The sequence below is a fragment of the Motacilla alba genome, chromosome 5 (assembly GCF_015832195.1).
Source record: "Motacilla alba alba isolate MOTALB_02 chromosome 5, Motacilla_alba_V1.0_pri, whole genome shotgun sequence".
Lineage (NCBI taxonomy): Eukaryota > Metazoa > Chordata > Aves > Passeriformes > Motacillidae > Motacilla > Motacilla alba.
The window spans coordinates 51,325,633-51,339,874 of record NC_052020.1 but is presented as its reverse complement, the minus strand read 5'-3'; the positions used below and the strand labels follow the sequence as shown (position 1 = coordinate 51,339,874).

Below are 14,242 nucleotides of genomic sequence, written 5' to 3'. Positions count from 1 at the left end.
TTGTGAAAGCATTTGTTTTGTACAACTGGCAGAGATTTTTAGTTTCCAGTTTCTTTCACAGGCTGGAAAGCCACTCAAAATATTATTTAATTGCTAACATTGCACCTTTCCACCTGTGTATTTATTTTATTAAAGCAATTTTTATTTCATCCTTATTCCCCCAGCTGGAAATGGTTTTTAATCAGCTTGGAACATATGTGGTTAAACAGTAAGTTTCAGAGGCTTTTGCCCCAAGACAGAAGCTACTATGGTTGCCCTGACTTGTCCAGAGGTAAAGATTGCTGCAGTGAAAACTGTGCAGTTAATTGAAAAAACCCCAAACAAACCAACAACAAATTGCTTGCAGCTATAGATTTGTGTGTACTGCAACTAGGCTACAGCTCTCCCTGGAATGCAGATGTGTGAAAAGCTTAAGAATACAACACTGTGAGGCAGCCAAGCCCCTCATTTTAAGTCCTGGCTATCAGACACCCTAGCTCTCAGCCCCACCAGCTGAGGCTAAATAAAACTAACCCCCTGATTCAATCTGCAGCCAAAACCCCTAAACTCACCTAAAGAGGATTTCACTTAAAGCAGCTGTTTGACACAGCACGGAAAAAACACAACAGGAGGGGAAGTCAGTGGAAAGGTAAGCCACATAGGACAGTATCTACTATGTTTATTCAGTAGGAGGATCCAGATGCGGATTAACTTGGGACTTGGAATTGTACCTTTTGTTAATTCAGGCCTAATGTAGAAGTTAACATAAAAGAGCTGAAGAGTTTGGGAAGCTCAAGCTCTAGGAGAGTTGAGACTCTTGATCTCCCCATCAGTGTTTGCCAGTAGGTGGAACTGGTTTAGGCAGAGTTTTAATAGTAGCTGTAAGTGGTACCACAGCCCTGGTCTATGAGCTGGGCACAAACAGCAGCTGCTGAAAGGAAGGTGCATGTTCAGTGGAGCTGCCAACAGCCAGCTCTTGATTTAAGCTAATACTTCATACTGCAGCTGGTACCCAGAGCATGCAGCTGCGAGCAGGAGGTGCTTTCTTCTGTACAATGTAATTGAAACTATGCTGGAGGCAGTGATACCAGATCCAAACATATTCTGGTGCTGGAAAGCAAAGTCTCTCATAGAGGCTGAGACAAAGCGAAAGCATCATAGTTACAACTCATCTTGGGTCATGATGCATGTAGTTCTCATCTCTGTTCCTCACAACTGGGTAAGAACTGCGCAAAGATTATTAAACTGCACGCGATTCACTGCTCTGGGATTCACACTTTGTAATGTGACAAATCCAGGACAGTTCAATCTCGGGGATTAACTTTGCAAAACAGTAGGGAGAGGGCAGACAGCAGAATTCTGTTTTAGTAAACAGCAAGCACTAACCAAAACAAGCATGTGAGGCAGGCTGAGATAGCAATTTTTCTTCCCAGCACAGGCTAGTACTAGGGAACCCCTTATCACAGAATAATACTAGAGCTGATGAAAGTCACTGCTTTCATAGGGGCAACTGGGGAGGAAGGGGCTCCCAAGATTTCCATTTTGAGATTAGAAAGCTGTGTACCCACATTCTTCATACGCGTCTTTGAACGCTTGACTTCAGCCCCGGTCAGATGACAGCTGTTCTGAGAGGATGGTCAGAAAGGCTTAGCCAACAAATTCAGGATCAGAAAAAGCAAGCAAATGCCCAAACCATTACAGCAACCCAAGCAATTAGCAGGAACTCTCAGCTTTCCTAATTTAGTAACGGTTGGTCACATGTGAGAGTCTCAAATAATATTGTAACTCCTTGTGTAAGCATTTAATAGTCTCCTCTTGGGTTACTGAGACATAAATCTGGAGACATATTTCACCATAAAAGCAGTTTGAGAAAGAGGAAGCTCTGTGGTCAATAGGACAAGAAAGTTTAGTTCAGGATGCTCCAGCCTCTCAATGCATCGTAGCAGGTTACCTCAAGTAAGACCCAGTCCATTGCAAGCAATTAATGCAATGGCCTGAATTGTCACAGCAGATGTCAGGTTTGGTGTCTTACTGCACTATAGACTTACATTCCAAGGTTGCTGTTACTGGAGGTCAGCTTGAAGAGCAATTAATAGTTATTCTCTGAAAAGATCATGGGTATAGGTGTTCCAGACCAAAATCATCTCTAAGAATTAGATTAACAGAAAGAGATGGTCAAAAGTTTTGCTATATATTTTATTTAATACAACATAATCCATCAAATATCACATCTACCAATAATCCTCTAAAAACCTCATTCAATCTTCCTTCAAAGAAATCTCTCTGGCCTACCAGCTTCCCATTGCACCGTCACCTTTCCAGCCAACTTGACACAAATCCATCTGCTAACCTACCCTGATTACAAAAGTACAGGTGAGCACTACATAGAAGACTGACACTTGCTACAGCATTAACCAGAGAAAATAGATTTGTTCACTCAGTGCAGAGAACTGCAACACCACGTTCATAGAAGCTGCGGGGATCTTCCTTGGTGGCTATTTCAAAGTCAACGGTGAAAATCAGATCAGCACGAGTGAAGTTCAGATAAACTGGTAAAGTAACCTGGGGAAAAACACGAATATAGAAGAGTTCTGTAAGACAGCTGAAGAGTGTCACAGGTTTCTGTAACACTATATGGTATCAATGAGATGGGAATTTAGTCTCAGATAACTCAGTACTCAAAATATGAGGAAAAACCCCAAGAGTTAGTAAATTCACAGACGCTGCTATAGATATAAATTTGAGTTTAGACTTGAACAGCATTTTTGGATGTCTCCCCTTTTTATCCATCTACAAAGGAAAGACATAGTCAGCACTAGGTCTGTTTGCTGCTAGCCCTGAAATCAGATGCCAACTGACACCAAGAGTAATTAGAGAACACCAATTTGCTTTGTTGTGCCCAGTACAAGTATCCATAAAGCCTTAGGAAAGAATTGCTAGGGACATCTAAATATTTTCATCAATACTTACAACATTTGCTTTTTTATCAGCATTTGTCTGCTTGATCCAGCGAAGCTGAGTAATGGGCAGGACAGTTGAAATAGCATTTGAAAGCGACAGCTTGTTGTTACTGCACGTAGCTCCCTGAAGCTTCAGGCCTGCAAATTGCAACGCAGTTTAGAGTTCTAAGAGCTTTCATACATCCAAAGGCTGTTTCCCTCTGTATCATTTAAGGGCTAAGTCCACTAAGTGAGAAGTATTTCATACTGCAAAATGAAGAGGTTTTAGGTGATACACTATGCAGTACCACTTCAATATATACCGACCCCAGTCTAGAGATTTATTAGCATTGGAAGTACTTCCCTAATAACTAATGTCAAACTAATATGAAAATACTTTCAGAAAGCATGTATTAACTTTTGCAACAACAGCATCCTTTTCATTTGACATAGCCCATTTAATACCAGAAGCTTCTGAAAACATTTCAGAGAAAGGTCCCTTCCTTCATCTCTGTTTACCTGTGACTCCAAAGCTGCAGGCATCCAGGACTGCGTTCTGGGTAGTTGTAACATTGACCTCAAGACAGAGCTCTTCAAGGGACCAACTGTTTGCCTGGGCAACATATTGTCTTGTAGCAGTAATATATGCCTCTGGTACAAACAGGCCACCCAGGCACACATGGATGTTCTATTTAAGGGGAGAAAATATAGGAAAAAAATTGTTTCAGCTGCAGTATTAGTTAATGACTATTATAAATACTTCAGCAATCTACTTACATTAAAATGTTCCTGCTACTACTGGAACACAGTGTAACTGCTAAGATGCTTTTTGCTCTAAGGCTTTGTCTCCCACTGCTCCACAATACTAATGCTCCCTCTGATCTCTCTGCACAGTTACCCTGCTGAGCCTCATCACACTGCGATCAGGAGACGCTCAGCAGTATTTACAGACATTTCAGAGAACACTGACTCAAGTTCATTGACTGAGGGGCTATTTAAAAGTCCTGATGTGAAGACTCCAGAAAGCAGTTACACAGCTCGACCAATAACCCCTAGAAGTCAGCACAAGGTACCTTCAGTTCTTTTGCTCCACCAGATGCAGCTGCCTGGGAAATATTCTGGAGCTGTTTAATGCGTTCACTGAAGTCAGACACCCACTGGATAACGGTCATACCAGCTGGCACTGTGTAATGAGACCAGCTACGAGGCAAAATACCTACAAAGATGGATTAGAATGAAGTTTTGTCCATATACAGGCTGAAATTACACACTATATTGAAACTTTGAAGACTTGGATTCGAATATCAACCTCTATTTTAAAAGGCCCTTCAGTAAGTGAAAACACTTTTGAAAGATTACAGAGCAAATGGCCACTAGGTCTACTCTATATTTGAAATGCCACCCAGTTAAAGACACCCTTCAAGAGCAGTTGCAGTTACACACAGCTATTTACTGCAAGACCTAATCTTCAGCTCTGCATGAACATTTGAGCTCTTTAGAAGAAACTGAAGAGGTCAAGTATCTGTGTTGCAGAAAATGCTTTTGTTCAAATCACTATGTATTCCAACATGCAGCACGTCCGTGAAAATTCCACATGTATGTACAATCTTTAAATAGAAATTGAGAGAACTTGAATATTTTCTAGATTTTATAGGACCAATACTGCTCATTTGGTGGTATAGGTAACTTTGTTCTGTCACAAGTCAGAAACTGAGAGAACTTAGTAAGATTTCAGCCTAGAAATTAAGCTGCTAATATAAATTGTACAAAAAAGCCTAATATTACTATTAAAACTGAACTATTATTATTATAGCCGAATTATTGTTATCAACTTGAAATCTCATATGAAGCCAATGGAAATTTTATGCTCAAATTTAAATATTACTTGTGTCAAATGACAAAGTCTATCCACATTTTCTACCATTTTTGGTTTTTCTTAAGCTGCTGACCACAGCAGCCTCTTACAGAGTGCAAGAAGCAAAGAGACCCCTGGAGCTGCTAGTTTGAATTGCCATACCTTTCACCAGCTCATTTATCAGTGTACGCAAATAGTTGGTTTGTTTCTTTTTCCCTTCACACACTTGAACCACGTCTGCCAGGTCCTGACGAACATCCTGGAGCAGCTTAGCTCCCATTTTCACCTCTCTCTCAAAGAACCGGAACAGAGGATCCTGATAGTCAAAACATGCAATGTAAGCCACAGATCAAAGTTCTTGCTGGAAAACTACTACGAAAAACAACCCCCAAATTCTGCGTGGATGGAGCAGTAACACTCTGACTACAAGTACTGAACAGGAAGATGCAGCCTGTGGTGCAGAAAGTGATTACAGAAGCTGTTTTACAACCAACAATCTCCTTTCCCTTGGAGAAGCAAGAAAGTAGAGGTCACAGTTGAACAATTAATGCAGACTGCCTGGTTAGACTGTTTGCCATTGCATTTCTTCAAATGCTACCCAAAAGACATAAACCAGGTTTTAGGAGCATTTCAAGAAACCTACCAGGTCATTACATGGCTATGGCACTCAAAATCAGCACTGACACAGATTCCCTTGACCCCTCAGCAGTGTACTTGGTACTTCCAAATCACAATGCACCTGAACTTGTGCTTTTCCTATGCCCCCACTAAATAAAACCTAACTCTTACTTTAATGTTTTCCACAGTCCGCTTCAGATGGTTTAGAGTTTGTGGGATAAGGTGAAGCCAGTTAGAGGCTGTGGTATGCAGTGTTCTCATCCAGGCTGGGCGTCCATCTGATGTAGAATCAGTTCTTGTCTTCTTCTCAGTTTCTGCATAAGCCAGATCATCCTCATCCTCCAGCATCTGCATTTTCAGCATTTTACTGATCATATCTATGCCTAAAACACAAGATTTGCTGTTAGAGAAGCAGTGGCATCAAGGTTACAACATCCCACTACATGTAAGAACCAGGACTTTCCATTTTTCCTAGTCTAGACCTAAGATACAGAACTGCCCAGCTGTAGGTGGCTCCAGAAGCTTTTACAATAAAGCTTTCCAGAATCAAGATAGGAGCTTGCCATCTGGAAGACTAAATGTAACTGGCTTTTTTTGATTCACAGGCTCCTGGTCAGTTTTTGGATTATTCAAAAACCAATTATGTTGAAGGAGAAGAAGAAAGCTATCGACTCTTTAGCAAAACTTGTATTTCTCTTCTGCTTTTTAGTTCAAATGGTGGCCTGGTAATCTATGGAAGACATTGCCAAGTTCTGGATTTACCTTGTGTGGTGAGAAGAACTTTCTCTGCATTATTTGGCAGTCCCAGCCATGATGGTGTTTGTGTATCTGGGAGCATCTCAACCCACTGGACAAACTCTTCACGCCTGCAAGGCACAGTTTTAATATTCATTAAAGGGTTTCCTCTGCTAGAATGCCAAGGTAATGCTTTGCCTGAGACAGATGTTCACACAGCACAGAAATACAGGTTGTGTGCTTGGCTTTTTTCATCTTTGTGTGCAGTTTTCTAATAGAAAAAAAGTTTTACATAAGAGATCAGGATAAGGAAAAAATGATACCTGATTCCATCTGGCATCTGAATATCTTTGTGTCCATCAACCTTGCAAGCCAGTTTGAATTCACTGTCAAAACTTAAGGTGGTGAACAGACGTTCCAAGAAAGTGTTTAACAAACGTTGATCAAATTCATTATCGATACGACCTCCATAGATAGACTGGGCCATCAGAGTCTTCAGTGCAGACCAGGGGATCTTATCAGGGGAAATGTTCTGGCGACCCTATAATTAGCAGGAAACAATTGTTGAATTGCCAACAGGTTTTTTGTTTAACTCATTTAACTTCCTTAATTTTTCCAGAACAGACTGTTTCACTGAAGATCCAAAGTAATTTCTTAGCTGTGCCCAAGTACACAACACTACTTGCCTTTGCTGTATCATCCAGCCAGGTATCCACTGTGTCACAGGCAGATCTCAGGTCAGACTCTCCAAACTCGTACTTCTTGGACCAGCCCAACGGAGCATAGCGCAGGCGCTCTTGGATAATGGCATGGAACCAGGCAAGGAGGAAATATAAACGAGCACGCTCATTTGGAGACTAGAAAAAACCAACACAAAACCAAACAACTGTCACTCAAGTGAACTGATAAAACCAAAGCTTGTTCAAAGACTAGAAAGTATCAGATTTAATGCTAGATTGCTACTGAAAAGGAATTTTCTACCTTTTTCTACCAACAGAAAAAGCAACCACTACTTTGCTTGGGTGAGGAGAGAAAAAACACTTCAGATACATCTTAATATCTCAGGTTTTATCATCTAAGATAAGATTTCGACAAACATGTTCTTCCATTTAGTTTCATTAAGACAAAGCACAGCCTCACCTTGCACATCCTAGAAACTGGAATGCTACTGAAGGTCCTCAGCATGTTTGCCTTTACACCAGGAGGAGGCTCAAACACAAAGATCCGGCCGGCACGTAACAAATTCACTGGCACCTAGAGAAGATCAATAAGCTCAGATCCAGCTGCTTTAGCCTGCACTAAATTAAATCCCAGCAGAATTTGCATTAACTTCAAAACCTCATGGTGAGCACATGAAGTACTGCCTTTCTTCTGGAGGTAAAGGGAATCAGCAAAAGGAACAGTATGAAGTTTACAGCTACAATTCAGTTATCAGAAAGCAAGGATAATAACTGCCCTGACAGGTACGTATTTTTCTCCTACTTTACTGCAGAGAGGCAGTCATGAGAGAACCTTCCCTGGGGACCACTCTTAGCTCTGCAAACCAGTTACTCAACAAGATAATAAAATTTTACATCACCATTACCTTTGGATTAATCTCCATGGTAAGGAAGAGCCTGAAGCAAGCATGGGGTTGCAGGGAATGTAGTTTCTTTTCTAGTTGCATGAGCCAGCCAGGAGCCAGGTGAACGTTCTTCAGCATTACCCATCTGTGAATTTTTGAAACAGAACAAGTGCCTTTTAGTGAACAGCTTATGGATCCTGGCTATGATCATCACAAAGAACAACAGAATGTATCAATGCTACAGATTTTCCTGCCTTTTAAACTTGCCTTCTACATAGAATCACTTAGTATGTACTATAAGTGAGTTAACTTTCTTGTTTTGCAGGTACAACCTACACCTCCTGAAAATATTTCAACAGATGTGCTTGCTATTACAAATTTAAATTCAAAATATAGGCCTACTCTTTTGTTTTACTCACAGTTCTCTCTTTAGCCAATAGATAACTTCCCCCTTTCACCTTTCTACTAGGCAGTATTCTAGCTGAAAATGAAATGGAACTTACCTTCCAGACTTCACTGCTGTGTTTATTGCTTTATCTGCTTGGTTAAACCCTTCCGCAGAACCTAAAAGACAGAAGGGTTGCTAAATCTCTTACTGCTAGCAATTTCATTTATGCTTAGATGTTGAAATAAGGTATACTCTTACCAATAGCAATAGAAGTGATTTGTGTATTCTGCTCAGCTGCAAGGTCTTCAACATGACCACTGGCATCATAACCAGGCACTGAACACATCAGCACAGGGGTATTTGGTTTCACCTGTGCTCCAAGAAATTGAAAAGGATATGAATCAATCACTAGATAAATATGAGAAGGAAGTAAGCTCAAGTGTTTCTTCCCTCTGTACAACTAAAACCGTTATGTTACTCTTAGTTTTACTTTAAAAAAAAAAGAAAAAAATCCACTCCTCATACCAGAGAAGGGTAAGTAGAAGAAATATTGGAAATATGGATAGCTTAATTCATCATGGAACTCATGCAAGGTAGCCCTAAGCATTTCAAATACAAGTAGTTTACCTCTGTATCCACAATGTGTGTCAGATCTAAAGGCTGCTCCATAATGGACATGAAAGACTCTCCAAGATTTGTTGACACAAAGGTATGTGCCATGGCCAACAAACGATCCGGACGGAAGGCCTGAATCAGAAGCAAGCGATGAATGGCCTGTCCAATGGGAGCTGGAAACAGGAGACAGGATTAGATGGACCCTCCTCTCTTCAATTCTCCATTCAATTTCTCCCCATCTTGTTCTGAAGACTACATATTTAGAAAGTTAATTATCCTTTTGGAAGATCTGATGCAACTTTATAATGAAATGCTTAACATTCTGTTTTCAATTTGACGACTGAAAAAATGTTTAGCAGCTTCAGCTGGTTTAAAAAATCTACAGGCTAGAATTATTGACATGAGTGATTTTAATTTCCAGGCAAAACAGATCTTTTCACATCTTCTCACTCAGAAAATGCTTGACTAGCATGGATAGGGTAGATAATAGCATGGATAGGGTAGATAATCTAGAGCTGCTTCAGTTAATGTTCCAGCAGCTTCAATAAGCAGCTAGTAAATATGAGCTTAGAATGCTTAATTTAGAAAGCTACAGGAATAAGCATGGAATGATCAAAGACAGCAACACTTCCTGAAGTTACCTTTCAGGTAGCAGAAGAACTGAAGGGCAACAGTTACCCTCAAGTTCCCATTCTTGAAAAATTAGCACTGACAACTAATGTAGCAAGAGGTAACTTCATGCTTAGGTACAACTGCAGGTCTAAAATTACTAGACCAGCCCTGTCCTCAGAAGATCCATGTCTTGGAGCTTTTTAGAGTATTGAGGTATCTCCAGATTGGCAATGACTAAGGTTAATCCAAACTATTATGCAATCTAATGAGATTGTAGAATTATGTTTCATCCTCAGTGGAAGACCAGATCACAGGTTAAGGTGAAGCAACCAAGTGTCGTAACTATTGCTAGGACAGTTTGGTTTAAAAAAATCCAGTGCAAACAAACAAACCTCCCCAAAAACCCCAAAACAACCCAGAACCAAACCCACTAGACTTGAGGTTCTTATACAATCAACTTTATGATTTTCTCAACCATTAAGATCCAAAATTAAATTCTACTTTAGAATTGCTTTTAAAATCATAATAACTACTTAGATCAGTACAGTAGACTGATATGCACAACAGTGCACATTCACTTACTTGAAGGTTTTTCTTCAGTCCAAAGGTATGGTACAGTCTGTTCTGGGGAACTGCTGTCCAGCCAGATACAGAATTGCTGTATTTAAAAAAAATGCAGAAAATCTGAAGTTGACTTTCAAGATATCAGAAACATACAGCAAGGAAATGCAAAACTCAAATCACACGTTGTCTATTATCTTATCTTTAGATGTGCCAAATCATTTCACTGATACGCCTCATTTCACTGACAGCCTCCAGCACACCTGATTCTACAGATCTCTATCAAGTCCCAGAAAAGTTTTACCCCTGAACAGTTTGAGAAAAAATAGATGTAGTAAAGAGAATTCAACTTCTAATATAAAAATTAGGCAGGGAAATCAAACAGGTACTATTTAAGATATGGACATAATTTGTGACATACAGTTTCACAGTCAAGACAAAGATGTATTTTTGAACACTTCAGTCATGAGAAGGTGCAGCATTCAGCAGCTGAGTACTATCCAAATTGATTCCACTTAGGCATGTCCAAGAGCCCACCATAATGAAGTTATGTGTGGCTGAGGCTGCTCCCCTCTACTGCATAATTATCACACAATAGTGATGCAGCAAAATACATGCAGTGTCACTTTCTGCTACCATGGGAACCAAAGCTGGTCAACCACAAAGCCAGAGGCATGGTGAAACTGTTTGTGAATGATGAACAGTGCTGGTCTTTACAAGTTTCACAGCTGGGTTATGAGGGAAGTAAGAACATTCATTTCCACAACTACAAATAGTAATCTTTAGAACTTCCCTTTCCACAGCAGGAGAGCTTGCTTGTAAGCATGAAGCTTTTCAAGCAGACACCTGAAAAGCTTAACAAGATAGTTCAGTGGAGAAACAGACCCTAGGCAACACTTACCTCATCAGCTTGAACTTTGGAAACAAGGTCCTTAAATGCAGGAAGGCAGCTCAACCTCATCATTGCCTCTGTTTGCTCTACAGTCAAGCCATTGATTTTGGGGAGAGATGCAGTGTTCAGTACAATCTCCTTCCCTCTCAAGAAGTGCTGGAATTCTGCATCATATGTAGGCTCCCTAAGGTTAAGGGAAAAGAAGACTTTAGCTAGATGCCTTCAAGACAGCCCTACCTTTTTCAACTAAAGTGAAGCAAGAAAACAAACATTTACCCAATAGTGCCTTTCAGTTTGATCCGGGCCAACAACATGGCAAACGTTATGTGATCCTGGTGCAGCATGCCACGTGCCACTCGGTTGAAGGCCACCTAGGAACAAAACAGAGTAGTAGTGTAAGAAGCTTTGAATTCTGACCCTTCAAGAATTATTAAAGAATTACATTTATTAATTAAAAAACTGAACCTGAAAGAGATCCTTTGTGATGATTGAGAGACGATGAGTATGGTCTGTAATTCCCTTCAGATTTGGGTTCTCATACAAGACATTGTGATAGATGTCCAAGAAAAACTGGAGGGAGTACTGGTACAGGAAATGTATCTGAAAAGAAAAGAGAGTTTATTTTTTCTCTCCACAATCCTGCTGTTTGATAACCAACAGAGTATGCCTACCAAACTGCAATATTGGGCAGTGCCTATTTAGCTTTAACCTGTAAACACTCAAAGCTCCTGAGAGGAAGAACTCAACCTACCTGTTTCAGTGACTCCATAGTAAAGTAGATACTGCTGCAAGCTGTAGAAAGAGGCAAGTACTGCTGGGAAACAGTCTCCACTTCTTGCATGACAATATCAGTCTCTTCTACTTTTCTGGTGACCTCTGCTGCTTCCTTCTTCAGGTTCTCAAGTGTAGTAATGATGGTGTCATCATCCAGGATACGTCCCTTCACTTCATTAAGTGCTTGTAGTAGGGATTTTTCCAATTGACGTAAGCGCAGCTGAAATTCACCTTAATTAGAAGAAAAAAAAAGTCATACATACATATTTTACAGACGTGTTAAAGAATTATGTGAATTGTGTGTAGTTTGCTATTGGGCATCCTGAAAAAAGAGTATGACGATATTTCACTGTGTAGTCTTAAGAGTAAACCCACTGTATTTTTTTAGAACAGGAGGAGGTTAATTTTGGTAAACATACCCTGAAGCTTGAGGAGGTCAGAGCGTTTTTCATCAACATCTGGTCTTTCAGCTTTCAGGACTTCATTCAGACACTGGCTCTGCAAGCTGCTGCGAGTTACTGTGAAGTTCACAAACGTAACGCGAGAGCAGAGGTCTGGTGGGAATTCAACCTGTCACAGGAAAGAAACATGAAAAAGTTTTCTCAGCTCTCTTCACATGCCATTTCTACAAACAGGGCTGCTTTTGATTTTACTTACTGTTGGATCTCGGGTGGAAAGGAAGATAACGAAGGATGGTGACAAATCAATATCTTGGTCTCCCAGAGTAATCAGAACTCTGCCTCCAGTTCTTCGGACTTCACGATTCAGAACGGGATTCAGAACTGGATCATAGCTCTCCACATCCTAGAAAGACAGACGTGTTAAAGACTGTTGTTTGCCAATGTCTCAAGCTAAAACTCCCAATCCAAGAGGGGCTTAAAATTCTGGTGAGCAAACAATTGGCAGTTGATTTGGAATAGGGATCACACTCAGAAGGTATTTGCACTTTAGATGTGTAGTTGAGGTACACAGGTACAGAAGGGAAGTATTATTAGTGGCTGTAATTTTGTTAGCTCTACTGCAGGTAAGCCCTATTCCAAACAGCACAAGCAACAGTTACTGATCTTTTCCATTTCCATTCTAAGAAGTGAAAAACATACCCATTTCAAGTGAAAGTCAATTATTCCTATAGCTGCCTATTTCTTCATATTACTGAAATTTCTCCCTGATACTCAGAGCAGATTTAATTCTAGATAACTAACCATATTAGTTGCAATTGTCTATGACTAGAGAAAGCACATAGAAACAAAGGAACAGACAGACAGGTTGCAAGTCATTTTATAGTATGGAAAGATAATTTCAAAATAAAAGAATTTCATCTTGAAATGGTGGAAAAGGAGATACCTTCTTTTGATTTTGTAGCTGACTAATTCTTCTCAGGAATAACACCACATGTATCACTAGTTTACTTGTTAAATTGTAAATTGAAAATAAAGTTGCTTGCATGTTACTAAGAGAACAATTGCAAACTTTTCTAATACATAGGACAGAATTCAAGAATTTAAACAGCTTCTACACAATCATGCCACTAACCTGGACTAGAAGTGGGTTACCAAATCTCAAGGCACTTTCCAAATTCTTCCTGAAAGCATCATCCAAGAAGCTTGTACGAGTTATCTTACGGTCTTTATATTCATTCATGATAAACTCTGTAGCTTGCCCAGAGGGATCGATAATCAACGGATACCTTAGGTTAATAACAAAGAACTTTCATTATTTAGGTTTTGACTGCAGACAATGTCTATGCAGTTTTATGAATTCACATTGCATTATTAGTCTCCACCCTAAAACCTTGTTTATTCCTTCACTAAGCTGAGGCACATTCAATGACTCACTTCAGTTTTGAAAAATAAGTTTGTATTTGACAACAAAATAGCTCAAATAGCAAAATAATTCAAGCCAACTTATTTTAACAGCTAAGCATAACAAAGGCGGCAAGCAAAGGTGAATGAGAGTTTTTATGTTTACACATGGTTGAGAAGCTTTTATGAACATTAGTGCTTCACACCCCAGTGAAACTGTGTTTTGCAGGACTACTGTGATTCAAGAGGTGCAAACCCTGCCTGCTGCAAGGACGTTGCTGAAAAACTTTACATCTTAGAATGAAGTACCTGTTAAAGCGCTTGAGCATGATGGCATTCTCTGTGCACAGGTCATCTGCAGGCAGGGAACTCGCCTGCCAGCGCAGCCGCTCGTCGGCGTTGGAAAGGTACTCGGTCCTTGCGATGTCTGTGCGGAACTGCAGGAAGCAAACATAGTTAAATATTAACTTGACATTCTCCAACCAGCTGGTGAAGACATTTTAAGTAAATGAATCTCTACAAAGCTGCAACAGCTTTCCAACAGCTCCATTCTTTACCTAGCAATCCCAAAGCTTAACTCCTGCAGTCAATCAATTTATGGTTAAGTTATCGTGACTGTAATGTTACCTGGATATTTGCTTGCTGCAAATGGTGAGACCATGTAGTGAACAGATTCTGACGCATCTGCTGATCAAAGTAGCCAGCATAGGCAATAAAAGCTCCTGAAAGTAAACAGTCTCCTGCAATAGTGGACATCTGGTTTTTGAAAGTTTCACTTGTCTTCTCCCATCTTTCACGTTCAGCAGAAAGACTCTTCAGAAGAGCCGTGCTACGGTTTACCTAGAAATAAGCGGTGAAGGTAGATTCTTTAGATGATGAAATGTTCCTATATTACAAATCTCTCAGAA

At 40.1% G+C, this 14,242-nt stretch overlaps 1 protein-coding gene across 1 annotated transcript in view; it reads right to left on the bottom strand.

The window, feature by feature from the left end:
• Positions 1-2,149: 2,149 nt before the first annotated feature.
• The window catches only part of DYNC1H1 (dynein cytoplasmic 1 heavy chain 1), a 44,999-nt gene continuing 32,906 nt past the window's right edge, over positions 2,150-14,242 (bottom strand). Inside the window, exons 55-78 of the mRNA XM_038137832.1 lie at positions 13,962-14,174; positions 13,644-13,771; positions 13,066-13,219; positions 12,190-12,336; positions 11,952-12,102; positions 11,510-11,763; positions 11,224-11,358; positions 11,035-11,129; positions 10,768-10,942; positions 9,888-9,963; positions 8,706-8,866; positions 8,337-8,448; positions 8,194-8,254; positions 7,712-7,835; positions 7,267-7,380; positions 6,813-6,983; positions 6,450-6,667; positions 6,154-6,257; positions 5,563-5,774; positions 4,936-5,089; positions 3,992-4,134; positions 3,438-3,606; positions 2,950-3,077; positions 2,150-2,541 (exon numbers count right to left, since the gene is read on the bottom strand). Of these exons, the coding sequence (XP_037993760.1) occupies positions 2,413-2,541; positions 2,950-3,077; positions 3,438-3,606; positions 3,992-4,134; positions 4,936-5,089; positions 5,563-5,774; positions 6,154-6,257; positions 6,450-6,667; positions 6,813-6,983; positions 7,267-7,380; positions 7,712-7,835; positions 8,194-8,254; positions 8,337-8,448; positions 8,706-8,866; positions 9,888-9,963; positions 10,768-10,942; positions 11,035-11,129; positions 11,224-11,358; positions 11,510-11,763; positions 11,952-12,102; positions 12,190-12,336; positions 13,066-13,219; positions 13,644-13,771; positions 13,962-14,174 (3,528 nt within the window). The 3' untranslated portion in view covers positions 2,150-2,412. The remainder of the gene's footprint in view (positions 2,542-2,949; positions 3,078-3,437; positions 3,607-3,991; positions 4,135-4,935; positions 5,090-5,562; positions 5,775-6,153; positions 6,258-6,449; positions 6,668-6,812; positions 6,984-7,266; positions 7,381-7,711; positions 7,836-8,193; positions 8,255-8,336; positions 8,449-8,705; positions 8,867-9,887; positions 9,964-10,767; positions 10,943-11,034; positions 11,130-11,223; positions 11,359-11,509; positions 11,764-11,951; positions 12,103-12,189; positions 12,337-13,065; positions 13,220-13,643; positions 13,772-13,961; positions 14,175-14,242) is intronic.